Here is a 13,966-nt window from a genome sequence, read left to right on the forward strand (position 1 = left end):
AGCATGGGAAATTAAGTACACGCCACGTGGGCCACAAGTCTGCTGGGGACAGCGAAGGGATGCCAGGGGAGGCGGCACTTGCGGTTCGCGTTTGTGTCTGCGTTTGAGTTTCACTTGGAGTCGGGGTGTGTGACCACAGCAAATAAGGAGCAGCAGGCGCAGGATCGGGAGCAAAACAAGGAGCAGGACGTGGAGCAGGAACTGAAGCAACAGCGAGTGCAGCTAAGCGTCGCCCGGAAATGAGCAGGAAAAACGACCTCGCAGGGTTGCACAGTGGCACGCGGTGCAAAAGTTTGATGGGGCAACTAAACAGGTTATTAAATAAAATATCTTATGCTTGCAATCCTTTCTAAACTTATTTTTTAAATAAAATAAACTTTCTAGATGTTTCAGCAAATACTAGATATTTTTACCTTGTCTATGATTAATGTAATGCAATCTAATGCAAATTTTACGATATTTTTTTGTATATACCCAAACTAGAGTGTGTTGAATGTGCAGACATGCAAATGCTAGTTAGCATCGACACTTGTCACCCTATATATTCCAGCGGAGGCTGCAATTAGGCTGCGTTGCAATCGCGTGGAGGAAAGTGCGGGAAATGCTGTGCAAGTGGCAGCAGCCGCGTCAGCAGCAAACCGGAAACGGGCCCAAATAAGTATCCAACGAACTTTTTCAGCGCCCTCGACTGGCAAACTTTTGCAAGCAACTGCGTCTGCGACTCCGCGTGGCGCAAAAAGATGGAGGCGGCGCCCCCAATTGCTGGCATGTAAGTTGTTTTACTTCAAATTTTAATTATGATTTAATGCTAAAATACGGAAATAATTTGCGCCAACAACGTTCGTCGCCGCAACGCAAACTGGCACGGGTACGCGGCGCATGGAGTCGCTGCGCCCGAGTAATTCCATTTCATGGGTCGGCAATCGCGGTCACCATTCTCTGTTTAGCCGTATCGGGGAAACCATATATACACCGCTACATAATCGGACTATTTCCGTAGCCAGGCTGGTTAGGCACAAAATACTTTCCTGACGAGACGGACAATATTTTATAACTTTAAGTTTGTTATGTTTAATGGAAATGAAATAGCTAATGTCTCAAGCAACTTGTGTTCGTTTTAAATCTTAGTAGTAGCTATCTGTACCTGTGTAATTTCTCAATTTCTAATTTAGTTGTAGATCCATTCTTATCAAGCAAAAATTCTTCATCCAATTTAGGATGCACATAAAAACGATTGGCCCAAATATGTATGTATATATGTCTTCGCACGTGCTTTTGTACACATGTAAATACTTCAGTGTTGCACGTTGACATTGCATCGTAAAATTGTGTATTTATTTTCTGTTTATTTGCCGCATAAACAATATATGCGGAAAGTGAATGAATTACCACACAATGTTATCGCACCCACCCACATATATGAATTTATATACATTTGCGTGAGTGCGTGGTTTTTATATGTTTATAGTTCGAGGATTTACATTTCTTTTCGGATTTTTTCTTCCGTTCGGCAACATTTAAATGCACTTTTATTACATTTGCTCAAACGAATTTTTTATTGTCGAGCAAGGAAATCGCACAAAAAACATAAAACTAAGCTGTTCACAGATTTCATTGTACAAGACGAGCAAAGTTTATGGACGGTGGATAATGTTCTCTTTGTACATATGCTCGCATAAAGTTTCGAAATGCCAATGCCAGGATATATATATATCTTTTTGTATTTTGTAGCACATATTGGTGATAAGCAAAAAAAGACTACATGGAAAACACTTGAGAGTTGTTAAGGATATTAGTAAGTAATAGTTTAAGAAATAGAAGATGAACAACTTAACAAGTTAGACAGAAAATGTAGAAATGTAGAAAAATTATATAATGAAGTAGTTTTGAAAGCAAAATTTTTGGGAATATATCATATATATATCAAATATCCCGGGGGTATTTTTTCAAATTAGCTTAGCAATTAAGAAACCATAAATCGATTGTCTCATAAATATTTGAAAAGGGTGTACTCACAGTGTTTACTCTTCTCGGCGGCCACCTGGCTGCCTGGTGTCTGGGCGAGAATGGCGAGCAGTCCGATGAGGATTAGCAGCCATTGGGGAATGCCCGACCCCGAACTTTGCCTTTGGGTTAGGGTCCCTGACCGCCGGACCGGTTCATCATCATCTGCCGCTCGCGTGGGGATGCGGGCGCGTTTGGGGCAGGAGGAGGAGGAAGTGGGCAAGGACATGGGGCCGTGGTCGGTGGGTGGACCCGGCCCACAGGATGTGGGCATCAACAGCATCGCCGAAGCTTCGGTGGCTCAATTTTCGTGGCTTTCGCTACTGCTTTCGCCGTCGGGCTGCCTAAAAAGTTGGCTTCGCTTTTGTTCGCTCGCGATGATTTCTTGTCGCGTTTGTCATTCTCCGGCAATTAGAAGCTTTCATTTATGAATTTTCCTTCCCCCGGATGTGTCGCCTCATTGGAGATTAACGGGTTTCGGCCAGCGTTCCAATTTCACTCTGCAAACAAAAAGTGCATTTGGTAAGAAAAAAAAGTGCTATTTGGTGTCTGACAAAATTGCCAAAGCAATTGGCAACAGCTTGCGGCCAACGGATGATATTGGATAATAGTCGGGGAAATTAATTTTCCACTGCTTTGACACTTTCATTTAAAGAAGCCGAAGAAATATGCTGCCATATATATCAAAACTATATTTTTTCTTGGGAATATACAATGATTTCTAAGTAAGAGATCTTAAAATCTGATTATGCTAACTTTCCCCCTTTCATCTTAATCCCCCATCGCAATGCCCATTGGATTGGGTCAATATTTGAAAGCGTTAAGACATCTCATAAATCGAGGCAATCAATGCATAAATTTTGCCACTGGGAGTGCAAAAGCAGTGGCTCGCACTAAAAAGTGCATGTAAAGTGAAATATTACGCATACGCCGTGTGGATGGGTTTATCATGGCAGCGCAGGCCATGAATACATTGTTGCCCCATGCAGATGCCACCCACACGCAAAAGAAAAAAAATAAAGGACGTGTGTGCTGGTGTTAAAATGTAATAAGGAGCTGGCGTTGATTCCCAAGTACTGCCCAGCTGCTCCACTTTGTTCCTTATCCGCTGGCGAATGGAAAACGGCAAAACGCCATGGGGCTTCGCTGGCAAGTTTATCACACTTAGAAATCGTCGCCAGCTGCTCCACATAAAGCGAAATAATAATGAGAAATCAGAGGCAGCCTGCAAAAAAAGAAAATGCAACACTGGGACGCATCCATGGACTCCACACACACTCTTATACTTTCATAGTGGAATGAAACTGGGAGCCGCACTCAAATCGGAGGACTTGGCCAGTGACCGTGTCACACACATTCTGGCGTGCCTGACATCCAGCCAACGCTCCAATTTCGTGTTTAATTAAATCTGATTATAGCTTTTCACTTTGTCCTCCTTTGTGAGCCACTTTTTTCTGTGCCTGGCATCTCCCCACGGGTGGCTTTGTGTACAGCCAGGTCCCATGATGAATTTAATTTCTATAAATTCCAATGCCCAAGCCAAACATCTTGATTTTGTGTTAGACGAGAGCAACAGACATGGGAATAGTTTAATTTCAGAGTAAAGAATCGAAATACTCTAGTGTACAGTTTCTCTAGAAATTTACAGGGAACATATTTTGTATGTGTCCCTAAAATATTGTCAAATTCAACATATAAGCTGTAATTATATTTGAAAACAGCCAGAATTTTAAAGAAAACATATTAAACTAAGCGAAACAAAAAGTACTTTGCAAAACTTTCAGTGATTAAAGTACGATGTGTATCCAAACTTTTTACGAAACAGCAAACAATCGAAAACAAGCAACAAAATGTTGGGCAAGGAAAACTACAATTAATAAAATACCCAAGCGAGGAAATCCAGCTACAGCGATTCGCTTTTCAGGAAAAACACACACACGCTCACACACACACACATGTGAGTGACCTAATATTCACACTTGCACACATAAAAGGAGGTGTATACGAAATACAGGCACATGTATTTCCATGGCTGCTATTTTCCTTTTTTCCTTCATTTTTTTTTATTTGTGTTATTGTCCTGGCCGCCATGGCAACCAATTTTCTGGGCAGTTGAGAAAATCGCTTTCGAAAGGACATTAGAGGATACATTTTGCCAGTTAGCGACGACCAATTTTCGTGCGAAGCGAAATAAAAGTTTACGCTTTGATTGCCCTCTAATTTACAAATTCGGAAATCGGAAAATACAAATCAAAGCGAATAATTTTGACTTGGCCGAATGGAGTTTTTTCCACCGCTCCCTTGTTGCACAGTGGAAATGGTGAAAAATGTGGAAATGGTGGAAAGTGTGGGGGAGTGAGTGGGGTGAGTGAAGCCGCATAAATTACCAGCACTAGCAATTCAACACAAAGAATGCTGAAACGCAACAAAAGCCGCTTTGCCGGGCTCCGGCTCCCTGGAAACATGGCCAACAGTTCCAGCAGGAACAATAACAGTAACAACAGCTGAAACTATGGCCAAAATGGCCAACACAACGTAACTGTGAAGAAAAATTAGGCGACATACAATTAATGGCCCTGTGGGGTTTCATCGTCAAATCGCTTTGGAGCCCACATTCGTGGGGATTTTTTTTATTTTTCTACTTTCTGGATATATGTACAATCTTTTGTTTGATTTTGATGCCCGAGTGCGTCCTACTATTTACCATATTCTATGGAGCCTTTCTAGAATGGCCTAAACAAAAGGATTTGGAAGTAATGATAATATGAATGGAAGGTTTTCTAGGCCGAAGTTGGCGTTGGCTGTCAGATCCATTATTATTTTTGGCCACACAACACAATGGCGATTTGTCATTAACTTTTATTGAGATTGAATTCCTTTAGATAGTAGCCTTCGAAGTATAGCCTTTTGGCACCATTAGGAATAGGAATCCACTAAATATTTAACCCACAGCACACTTTGAACACTGTTTAAAATAAGTTTTGCACGCTTCATTTTACTAAGTTCGTTACTAACTTCGTTCAGCGACATTATTAATATTTGTGCACAATGCATGACATTAAATCCTGTTTGCTCCACACCTGAACCATTTTGGACAGTGCGGTAAAAGCACACAAAAAACGCTCACTTTGGCTTTCAGTAAATACGACGTAGGAAAACATTGGCAGTGGGGGCGGTAAGAGCGGTGGCAACAATGGTCGAAAGGGGCTGTTTCGAGGGGATACCCTTTGTTGTGTTGTCCTGGGGCTGAAATCGCGGGGGGAGCATTCGCCGACACCTCGGCAACACACACACATACACACACACACAATGCAAATGTATTAACTGCAGGACGTTATAAACAAAAGAAATTACGTTATGGCGGCGAAGTGTTTTATGTTGGCAACACTTCGCCAACACCCGCCATCAAATGCGAACGGATTTCGCATTTTTCTTCACCCGCATACACAAAGAGAAAAGACTATCTAATATCAATTTCATTTGAAAAAGCTAAAAAAAAATCATAAAAAAGCACAAACTTTCTTAACAAGGTTAATAAAAGGATAACACTTTGTTCTTTTGTGCTCAGAGCTAAAAAAAAGTTGTTATTATACAATTATTTAAGTCTATAACATTGCCCTACTATATGCATTTTTCTTGGTGCATGCATGTTTGCCAACCGCTTTTCACCCTCTGTCCGCCTGTCCGCTCGTCCCTGGCCTCCAGTGTCCGTCCGTGTCCGTCCGCATCCGCGTCCGTGTCCGTTAGTCTCCGTCCGCGTCTGACTCACGTCTGCAGGGGGCATGTCTATTTGTCTGCTGAAAACGGAACCGAGCTGCCAACAGCGACAGCAGCAACAACAACAACAACAGCAGCTCGAACAGAAACACGTCACTATGGGTAAGTGCAGTCGTGCTCCACGGCGTATGAGTAATTTCTGTGGCATGAAGCGGTCGTTTTTTTTTCGGAGCGGCAAGGAGATGGCCGCATTGTTTTGGCCATCGCTTTCGCTTAGCTCTTTTGTGCGGAACATGCTTGCGTGTATTTTTGAAGTCATTTTCTGCTGCATTTAGTCTTTTTATGGGTTTTCCATGATGTGTCTACAGGATCATTTTACAATGGTTCTTTGCACTTAAATTCAACATCACATGAAAATCAAGCGGGTTTATACGGGTTCGCTACAATTTAAAGATATTCCGGCTGAATTTTCATTAAAAAAAAGAGCCAGAAAACCAAAATATCCGTTCATCAATAAGTATACTTTAAAATTAAGCTTTTAAACAATTTTAAAAGCTATTTTAGAAAACATTTTTCCATTTTGAACGCCACAAATAGCTTTTATGGTGTGTTAACAAAACCCTTCACTCTGCCACTCACGATGCCCATTTCCTTAAGCTGCGAAAGTGCCAAATCATGAGATTGCGCTGCCATGGCGATTGCGATGACAAACCGTGAATGTTGCGGACTGTGGGTAGAATGGAGCCTAGGACATGGCTTACAGGACGGGTGTTGACAAGAAACCCTAACGACTGACAGCTGAGACAATCCCAAGACGCAAAAAAGCAGCCACAATGATGACAAGAGCAATCGGAAGCCGAAGTACGAAAAAATCAAAGCCCTCGATTTGCCTTTTGGCCAAATCCCAGCGACAGATTAATGGTGGCCACCATCCCGAGGGCGAAATTCACGACCAAGACCAGACAAGAAACCGCAATCGCAATCAAATTTATTTATTTATTTTTATGTTTAGCCGTTGGCAGTTTTCTCATTTGTGCCCAGCGCAGCACATAAGCTGACAGCCCCATCAACTTGATTTCGCCATCGGTGGGGCGATGGGGGTATTCTGGGGCTGGTTCCAAAGGGTCGAGGTCAGGCTAATGATTAATACGCCTGGCTGGTCCAGGCACTTGGAGTGGCGTGTCCACCACAACAGCACAGTGGCGTTCTTCCGCTCTGCTGTTTAAATTAAACTATCCGGAATTTCCTTATCACCAAAGAAGTTTGTGGAAGGCAGCACGATAAAATATCTTTACTTTAAGATATTCCAAATTTGCATTTATAATCCATTTGCATTTATAATATAAAAAAAAACATCTCTGCATTTAAACCAAATTAGGAAATAATAAAAATATCTACTTTTTTGTATATTTGCTATCCACTACCGTTCCATTTAATGAATCCTTACTGTTTTTTGTATGGGCCCCTCGAGTTGCGGCAGGGATTACGCTTTGTAGTGAGAACTACTGGGCTTTATGGAGTGCGGACAGAAATAAATCACCTGTCGGGGAGTCATGGCTAAGACCTGGTCGAACAAAAAATATAAATTAGAAAATCCAAAACGGAGGGCGGTTGTGGGGCAAGCAACAGAATAATCCTCCATTACCACACTTCCTGACCTGACCCTGGCATGTGCGAGTGTGTGCGTGTGTGTGTGTTTGTATGTTTGTGTGTTCGATGGCACTACTTTCACACATTCGCCTGCTGTTATAGTATGTACTCCTGCACACGCACACATGTGCATATAAGCCAGGGATATGCGTGAAGGACCTTCGCCATCGACCACACCACAGCAACGGGTGAGCGAGCGAGACAACAGCATTAACAGAAGTCCTTGTGCGCTCACAGAGGCAGCGAGAGAAAGAGACAGGGCAGGCTCTCGCAAAGAGAGCACAAGAATACTACTCGCTCGTAGTACTCGCAGTCGGGGGCGTAAAATGTGTAAAACTCAACATGACGGCTCCGTTTTGCGGCTCTCTGATGAATGAGATTAACCGGCGAGCCAGAAACCACCCCCTTTTTGGGCCTCGCGACAAATGAGTGCAAATGACCTCAACACAGGACGGGGAATACGGCAGCAGCAACCCTCGATCCTGTTCTTATTCCCGTTACCGTTACCGTTCCCGCTTTTCTGCTCCTTTTAAAGCGGTGCCCATCCGCAAAACTCGTCCTTTTTTGTCATTTTTACGACACTGTAACTGAATTTATTATGCACTTGGCTTGCGTTGTTTATTGGTAATTCCGTAAAATTCTAGGCAGTCGCCTTTTGTTAAATCGCATGATATTTTCGCATACCATACAGAACTACTCACTCAATCAGTTAATCACTTCAAATGCACAATTGAACCATTCACTGCTTTTTGTGAGAAATATCCAGCGGACAATTTAGCAAATCAGCTTTGTACATACAAATTGAATAATAAGTTTCATTTTCGATAGTACATTTTACACAATTGCGGGTGTTGCACAGCGCGACGAAAAGCTCCTCACTCAACGTTTCAACTGCGACTGTGACTCGTTTGTGTTTAATAGCGAATATTTTGGCGTCTCGCCTTAAACTTTTACCTTCAAGCACTCGCCGCCGAAAGCTAACAGCTAGAGTTAACAGCTGTCAGCAAGTGGACAGCCCCGCTGTTAGGCTTATCGATTGCCAAGCCGTGTGCGAGCGAGACGGCAATGCAGCTCCACTGAGACTCCAAAAAAAAAGGGTGGACAGCTTGGATTTTTGACTTGGCGACTGGAAATGTTTATTGTTCGCGTAATTATCACTGCGAATTCAGCGCATTGAATGCGTCTTTGGAGTTCCTTTGTATTTGTTTATATTTTCAACGCACTGGCTAGGCACATATTTTCCAAACGAATCATCGTGGTAACCGGAACGGAGCGAAGTTGACGGCGAACTGAAGCCGGCGCCATTGGTGGTAGAAAAAACCTGCCACCTAAAATCAACCACCCCATGCGGCGCGCTCTCTTAGCACACATTGCGAAACTCCCCCTATTTTCTGTCACTCTCTCCCTTAGGCACAGTTCACTGTACTCAAATTTGGCGCCCTATCAGGGTGAAGTTGTTTTTCTAAGTGCCATATAAGCAATACTACATAATTGGTACTAAAACTTGGCACCCGAACGGGAATCATTTTAACATTCCTTTGATTTTCATTCACTCCCAATTAAAAAATATAAAATAGCCCCGTAAATACAATCATAACTTCACTAATAGTATTGGCATAGTTTTTACCCTAAGTGGATCATCTTACTCAGGATTCCACAATTCCAGCTCTGGCTAAAAAGCCACTGAAAAATGGGTGGGTGGTGTCGTGAGCTCTTATCAGATGGCGAGTGTAACATGAGACTGGTGCGTCTGCTGTCTGGACTTGCCTTGGAATCAAATCGATTGCGAGGCCGCACCACCCCCAATTCTACTATCGATGAGTTGGCGCGCAAAAGGAGCCGTGTCCTGTAATTTGTCGCCGCACGACAGTGACGCAAAGTGCCTGTCAGTCTGCCACGGCCACCCACAGAAGGTTCCTCCACCCTGATTCCTGGACAATTTAATTATACCCGAAGACGGAGCGCAGACGGAGTCGGCTTTAAGGTAACCGGAGCTGGAACGCTCCCTACTTTCCGACGCAGTCGAGCCTAAAAGCGCCTACGTCAGAAACATCAGAAACATCAGAGACAGCAGAAGCACGCGTTTTATCTCGTAATTAAATTTAAATGGGATAACTTTGTGGCCGGGAGTCACTTCCGTAGCACAAAGAAATTAGCGACTGTCTGGCCTTAGCCACGCAAAAACACACCAGATAGCGAGTCTGAATTATAATGGGCAGACCTTACTTGATAATCGCATTTCATCGGGCTATTCCTGATTTACCAAGTAATACACTATATTCTTTCCTTACAACTGAAAAACAATAATGAGAATTATTTAAGATTAAATAAAACATTACTTTATTCGTTTTGTATATCCCAGACAGATAAAGTAATTTATTGAACACTTCAACTGGCTAGGTCGTATTAGAGTCTGCTTGTAACTTCTGTGTCAGTAACCACTCTAAAATAGTATAATGCAAGTAATTTTACCCATCAACCCATTGTATATATATACTTATATTCAAAACCCTTTCACCGCATTTCTAAGCCTAGATTATGGATAATGCCTCTAATATGTAGCGAGTGCTTAGGTCACCTTAGCCAGGCGCTGGTCAACGCATTTCTGGCTGCGAAGGTCGAACCAATTTCCCGGACTGCAGTAATGCAAAACCGCTTTACCATTCAAGCAAACATAATACTTGTTATGCTGCTTGACGTCTCCAAATCGTGTATCCTCTTTCACTTTGGTGCAGTCGGGGACTCCCTCCGCCAGTAATGCTCCGTGTGCATCAGCCTGAGATTCCACCAAGGAGCACTGCACCAAGATTGGGTAGTTACAAAAGTTGGATTTTATGTCAAAGTGTAGACCCTGGGGGCACTGTCGAGGTATTGCCCGTCCATTGGCGCAAACATAAAACCTGCTACATGACTTTGGATCTCTAACATAGGCGCCATTCCGCAAGGACTTACAGTCGGGAGGCGATTCGGTGTCCGAGGGCTTTTGAGTTACATTTTCTGGGGAGTCATCGAGTGGACAATCCACTAGACTGGGAAAATTGCAGACTTTCCTCTTAATGTCGAAGTACAGATTTCTGGGGCAGTGGCCAGCAATTGCTTTACCATTTAGACATACATAATATTTATTGCATGACTGTAAGTCCCGCAGAAAGACTCCATTCGGCATCTTGCTACAGTCAGTTCTTTCCTCTTGATGACCAGGGGTCGTTCCAGTTGGGGGTTTTAATGTTGAGGTTCCAGATTTATTACCCTCGGTTGTATATTTTGGAGTCGGATGGGCAGTATACGAACTTGTGGTACTCTTTATTGGTGGATTGGGCGTAGATGGAGTCATGCCTGCTGGCGGAGATTCCGATGAACTGTTTCCGGAATCTCCAGGATTTTCCGGGGCACTTGGCGAGGGCTTAGGGATTGCTGGATTATCGGTCGTATGCGGAGCTCTACTAGTGGAAGTGATTCCGCTTTCAGACCCACTGTTTCCGGAGTCGTCATCATTTTTAGGGGTACTTGGCGAAGATTCTGAGCTTGAGGGATTATCGGTGGTACATGGAGCTCCACTTGTGGAGGAGTTTTCATTCTCAGATCCACTGTTTCCGGGGTTGCCATCATCACCTGGGGTACTTGGTGAAGGCTCAGAGCTAGAGGGATTATCGGTGGTACAAGGAGATCCACTAGTGGAAGTGATTCCGCTTTCAGACCCACTGTTTCCGGAGTCGTCATCATTTTTAGGGGTACTTGGTGAAGATTCTGGGCTTGAGGTATTATCGGTGGTACATGGAGCTCCACTTGTGGAGGAGTTTTCATTCTCAGATCCACTGTTTCCGGGGTTGCCATCATCACCTGGGGTACTTGGTGAAGGCTCAGAGCTAGAGGGATTATCGGTGGTACATGGAGTTTCTCGCGTCGAACTGTTTGGTAAAGACTCTGTTGGCGATGGCACCTCTGTCACTTCTGTAGATGACTCGGTAGACAAAGGACCTTCAGTGCTGGAGCTACTTTCTTGGGTCGTACTATCTTGTGAAGATTCTGTAGAGGAAGATTCATTAGCTGGTTCTGTAGATGATTCAGTAGATAAAGGACCTTCAGTGCTAGAGCTACTTTCTTGGGTCGTACTATCTTGTGAAGATTCAGTAGAGGACGACTCATTAGAAGGTTCTGTAGATGATTCAGTAGTCAAAGGACCTTCAGTGCTAGAGCTACTTTCTTGTGTCGAACTATCTTGTGAAGATTCTGTTGAAGAAGACTCATTAGCTTCTGTAGATGATTCAGTAGACAAAGGACCTTCAGTGCTAGAGCTACTTTCTTGGGTCGTACTATCTTGTGAAGATTCAGTAGAGGACGACTCATTAGAAGGTTCTGTAGATGATTCAGTAGTCAAAGGACCTTCAGTGCTAGAGCTACTTTCTTGTGTCGAACTATCTTGTGAAGATTCTGTTGAAGAAGACTCAGTAGCTTCTGTAGATGATTCAGTAGATAAAGGACCTTCAGAGCTAGTGCTACTTTCTTGGGTCGTACTATCTTGTGAAGATTCTGTAGAGGAAGACTCATTAGCAGGTTCTGTAGATGATTCAGTAGTCAAAGGACTTTCAGTGCTAGAGCTACTTTCTTGGGTCGTACTATCTTGTGAAGATTCAGTAGAGGACGACTCATTAGAAGGTTCTGTAGATGATTCAGTAGTCAAAGGACCTTCAGTGCTTGAGCTACTTTCTTGGGTCGTACTATCTTGTGAAGATTCTGTTGAAGAAGACTCAGTAGCTTCTGTAGATGATTCAGTAGACAAAGGACCTTCAGAGCTAGAGCTACTTTCTTGGGTCGTACTATCTTGTGAAGATTCTGTAGAGGACGACTCATTAGAAGGTTCTGTGGATGATTCAGTAGACAAAGGACCTTCAGAGCTAGTGCTACTTTCTTGGGTCGTACTATCTTGTGAAGATTCTGTAGAGGAAGACTCATTAGCAGGTTCTGTAGATGATTCAGTAGTCAAAGGTCCTTCAGTGCTAGAGCTACTTTCTTGTGTCGAACTATCTTGTGAAGATTCTGTTGAAGAAGACTCAGTAGCTTCTGTAGATGATTCAGTAGACAAAGGACCTTCAGAGCTAGTGCTACTTTCTTGGGTCGTACTATCTTGTGAAGATTCTGTAGAGGAAGACTCATTAGCAGGTTCTGTAGATGATTCAGTAGTCAAAGGACCTTCAGTGCTTGAGCTACTTTCTTGGGTCGTACTATCTTGTGAAGATTCTGTAGAGGAAGACTCATTAGTAGGTTCTGTAGATGATTCAGTAGTCAAAGGACCTTCAGTGCTTGAGCTACTTTCTTGGGTCGTACTATCCTGTGAAGATTCTGTAGAGGAAGACTCATTAGTAGGTTCTGTAGATGATTCAGTAGATAAAGGACCTTCAGTGCTAGAGCTACTTTCTTGTGTCGAACTATCTTGTGAAGATTCTGTTGAAGAAGACTCAGTAGCTTCTGTAGATGATTCAGTAGTCAAAGGACCTTCAGTGCTAGAGCTACTTTCTTGTGTCGTACTATCTTGTGAAGATTCTGTTGAAGAAGACTCAGCAGCTTCTGTAGATGATTCAGTAGACAAAGGACTTTCCGTGCTTGAGCTACTTTCTTGGGTCGTACTGTCCTGTGACGGTTCTGTCGACGAAGACTGGTCTGTCACTGCTGTTGATGATTCGGTAGGCGAGGGACTTTCAGTGCTACTTTCTTGGGTCGTACTATCTGGTAAAGATTCTGTTGACGAAGAATCATCTGTCGCTCCTGTAGATGGTTCGGTGGACACAGGACTTTCCGAGCTTGACCAACTATCTTCCGTCGAACTTGAAATAATGGGTGTTGATGATTCCGTAGGCACGATACTTTCAGAGCTCCATATTATATCATCTAAGGATGCTTCTGTGCTTGAGCGACTTTCTTGTGTGGAACTTTCTTGTATAGAATCAGTCGATGAAGCATCTTCAGGCACTCGTGTGGAGGATTCCTGCGTCGAACTATCTGTTGCACCATCAGTTGAGTATGAATCCAAAGAGCTGAATTTAATATCCTTATCCTTCTCAGCAAGATTATCCTGCGACAAAGGTTCAACTCCAACGGCACTGTTCATAAATTGGAAATGGGCAATTGGGTTGGGTTTCAAGGGCGAAGGCGTTGCCTCATGAGAATTGCCCCACAGACTGGCGAAGAAATTGAAGTTTCCGAAGATGTTGAATATAAGGGGTCTATCCACGCTGATATTTTGCTTGATGTTTACTTCCTTCTTATTATCATCTGATTTTTTGATAGATTGAGTTGCATTGTTCATAATCACACATCCCTGCGTTTGAGCATCGAACAAGTATCCATTCTTGCAGGTATTTTTTATAGGGCCAATGAAACCAAGGCAGAGGTAATACGATTGGGGATCTGCGGAGTCGACTGCTCTGGATCCAAACGATTGCCCCGCACAGAAGTCCTTTCCCAGGGCCTTGGGAAGGATCCAAAGAAAAGCCCAAAGGACTTTCACTGCAAAAAAATTCTTATTAAATATCCGTGGGACTTCTAAATTCTACAATAACGTACCGACTTGCATTTTAAAAGCACATTGAAGAAAATG

General features: G+C 43.2%; 2 protein-coding genes across 5 annotated transcripts in view; both read right to left on the minus strand.

Moving 5' to 3' along the window:
- Nucleotides 1-8,659, minus strand: part of LOC117140571 — a 30,403-nt gene extending 21,744 nt beyond the window's left edge. Inside the window, exons 1-2 of one of the 2 annotated variants that reach the window (XM_033303571.1) lie at nt 8,326-8,659; nt 2,017-2,504 (exon numbers count right to left, since the gene is read on the minus strand). In XM_033303571.1, the coding sequence (XP_033159462.1) occupies nt 2,017-2,287 (271 nt within the window). In that variant the 5' untranslated portion in view covers nt 2,288-2,504; nt 8,326-8,659. Of the gene's footprint in view, nt 1-2,016; nt 2,505-8,072; nt 8,295-8,325 lie in introns of those variants that run through there. The other variant, XM_033303570.1, reaches the window with a different exon arrangement.
- Nucleotides 8,660-9,694: 1,035 nt separating this feature from the next.
- LOC117139106 (flocculation protein FLO11) lies at nt 9,695-13,957 on the minus strand. Of its 3 annotated transcripts, none has more exons than XM_033301240.1 (3): nt 13,933-13,957; nt 12,766-13,875; nt 9,695-12,711 (listed from the first exon to the last, which is right to left on the minus strand). In XM_033301240.1, exons 1-3 carry the CDS (start codon nt 13,940-13,942, stop codon nt 9,941-9,943), a joined length of 3,891 nt encoding a protein of 1,296 aa, XP_033157131.1. In that variant the 5' UTR covers nt 13,943-13,957; the 3' UTR covers nt 9,695-9,940. The 3 variants fall into 3 exon arrangements, with proteins under 3 accessions (XP_033157131.1, XP_033157133.1, XP_033157130.1); XM_033301242.1 differs by having other exon boundaries at nt 9,695-10,992; nt 11,221-13,875; XM_033301239.1 differs by having other exon boundaries at nt 9,695-13,875.
- Nucleotides 13,958-13,966: the final 9 nt, after the last annotated feature.

Source organism: Drosophila mauritiana, chromosome 3L (assembly GCF_004382145.1).
Source record: "Drosophila mauritiana strain mau12 chromosome 3L, ASM438214v1, whole genome shotgun sequence".
Lineage (NCBI taxonomy): Eukaryota > Metazoa > Arthropoda > Insecta > Diptera > Drosophilidae > Drosophila > Drosophila mauritiana.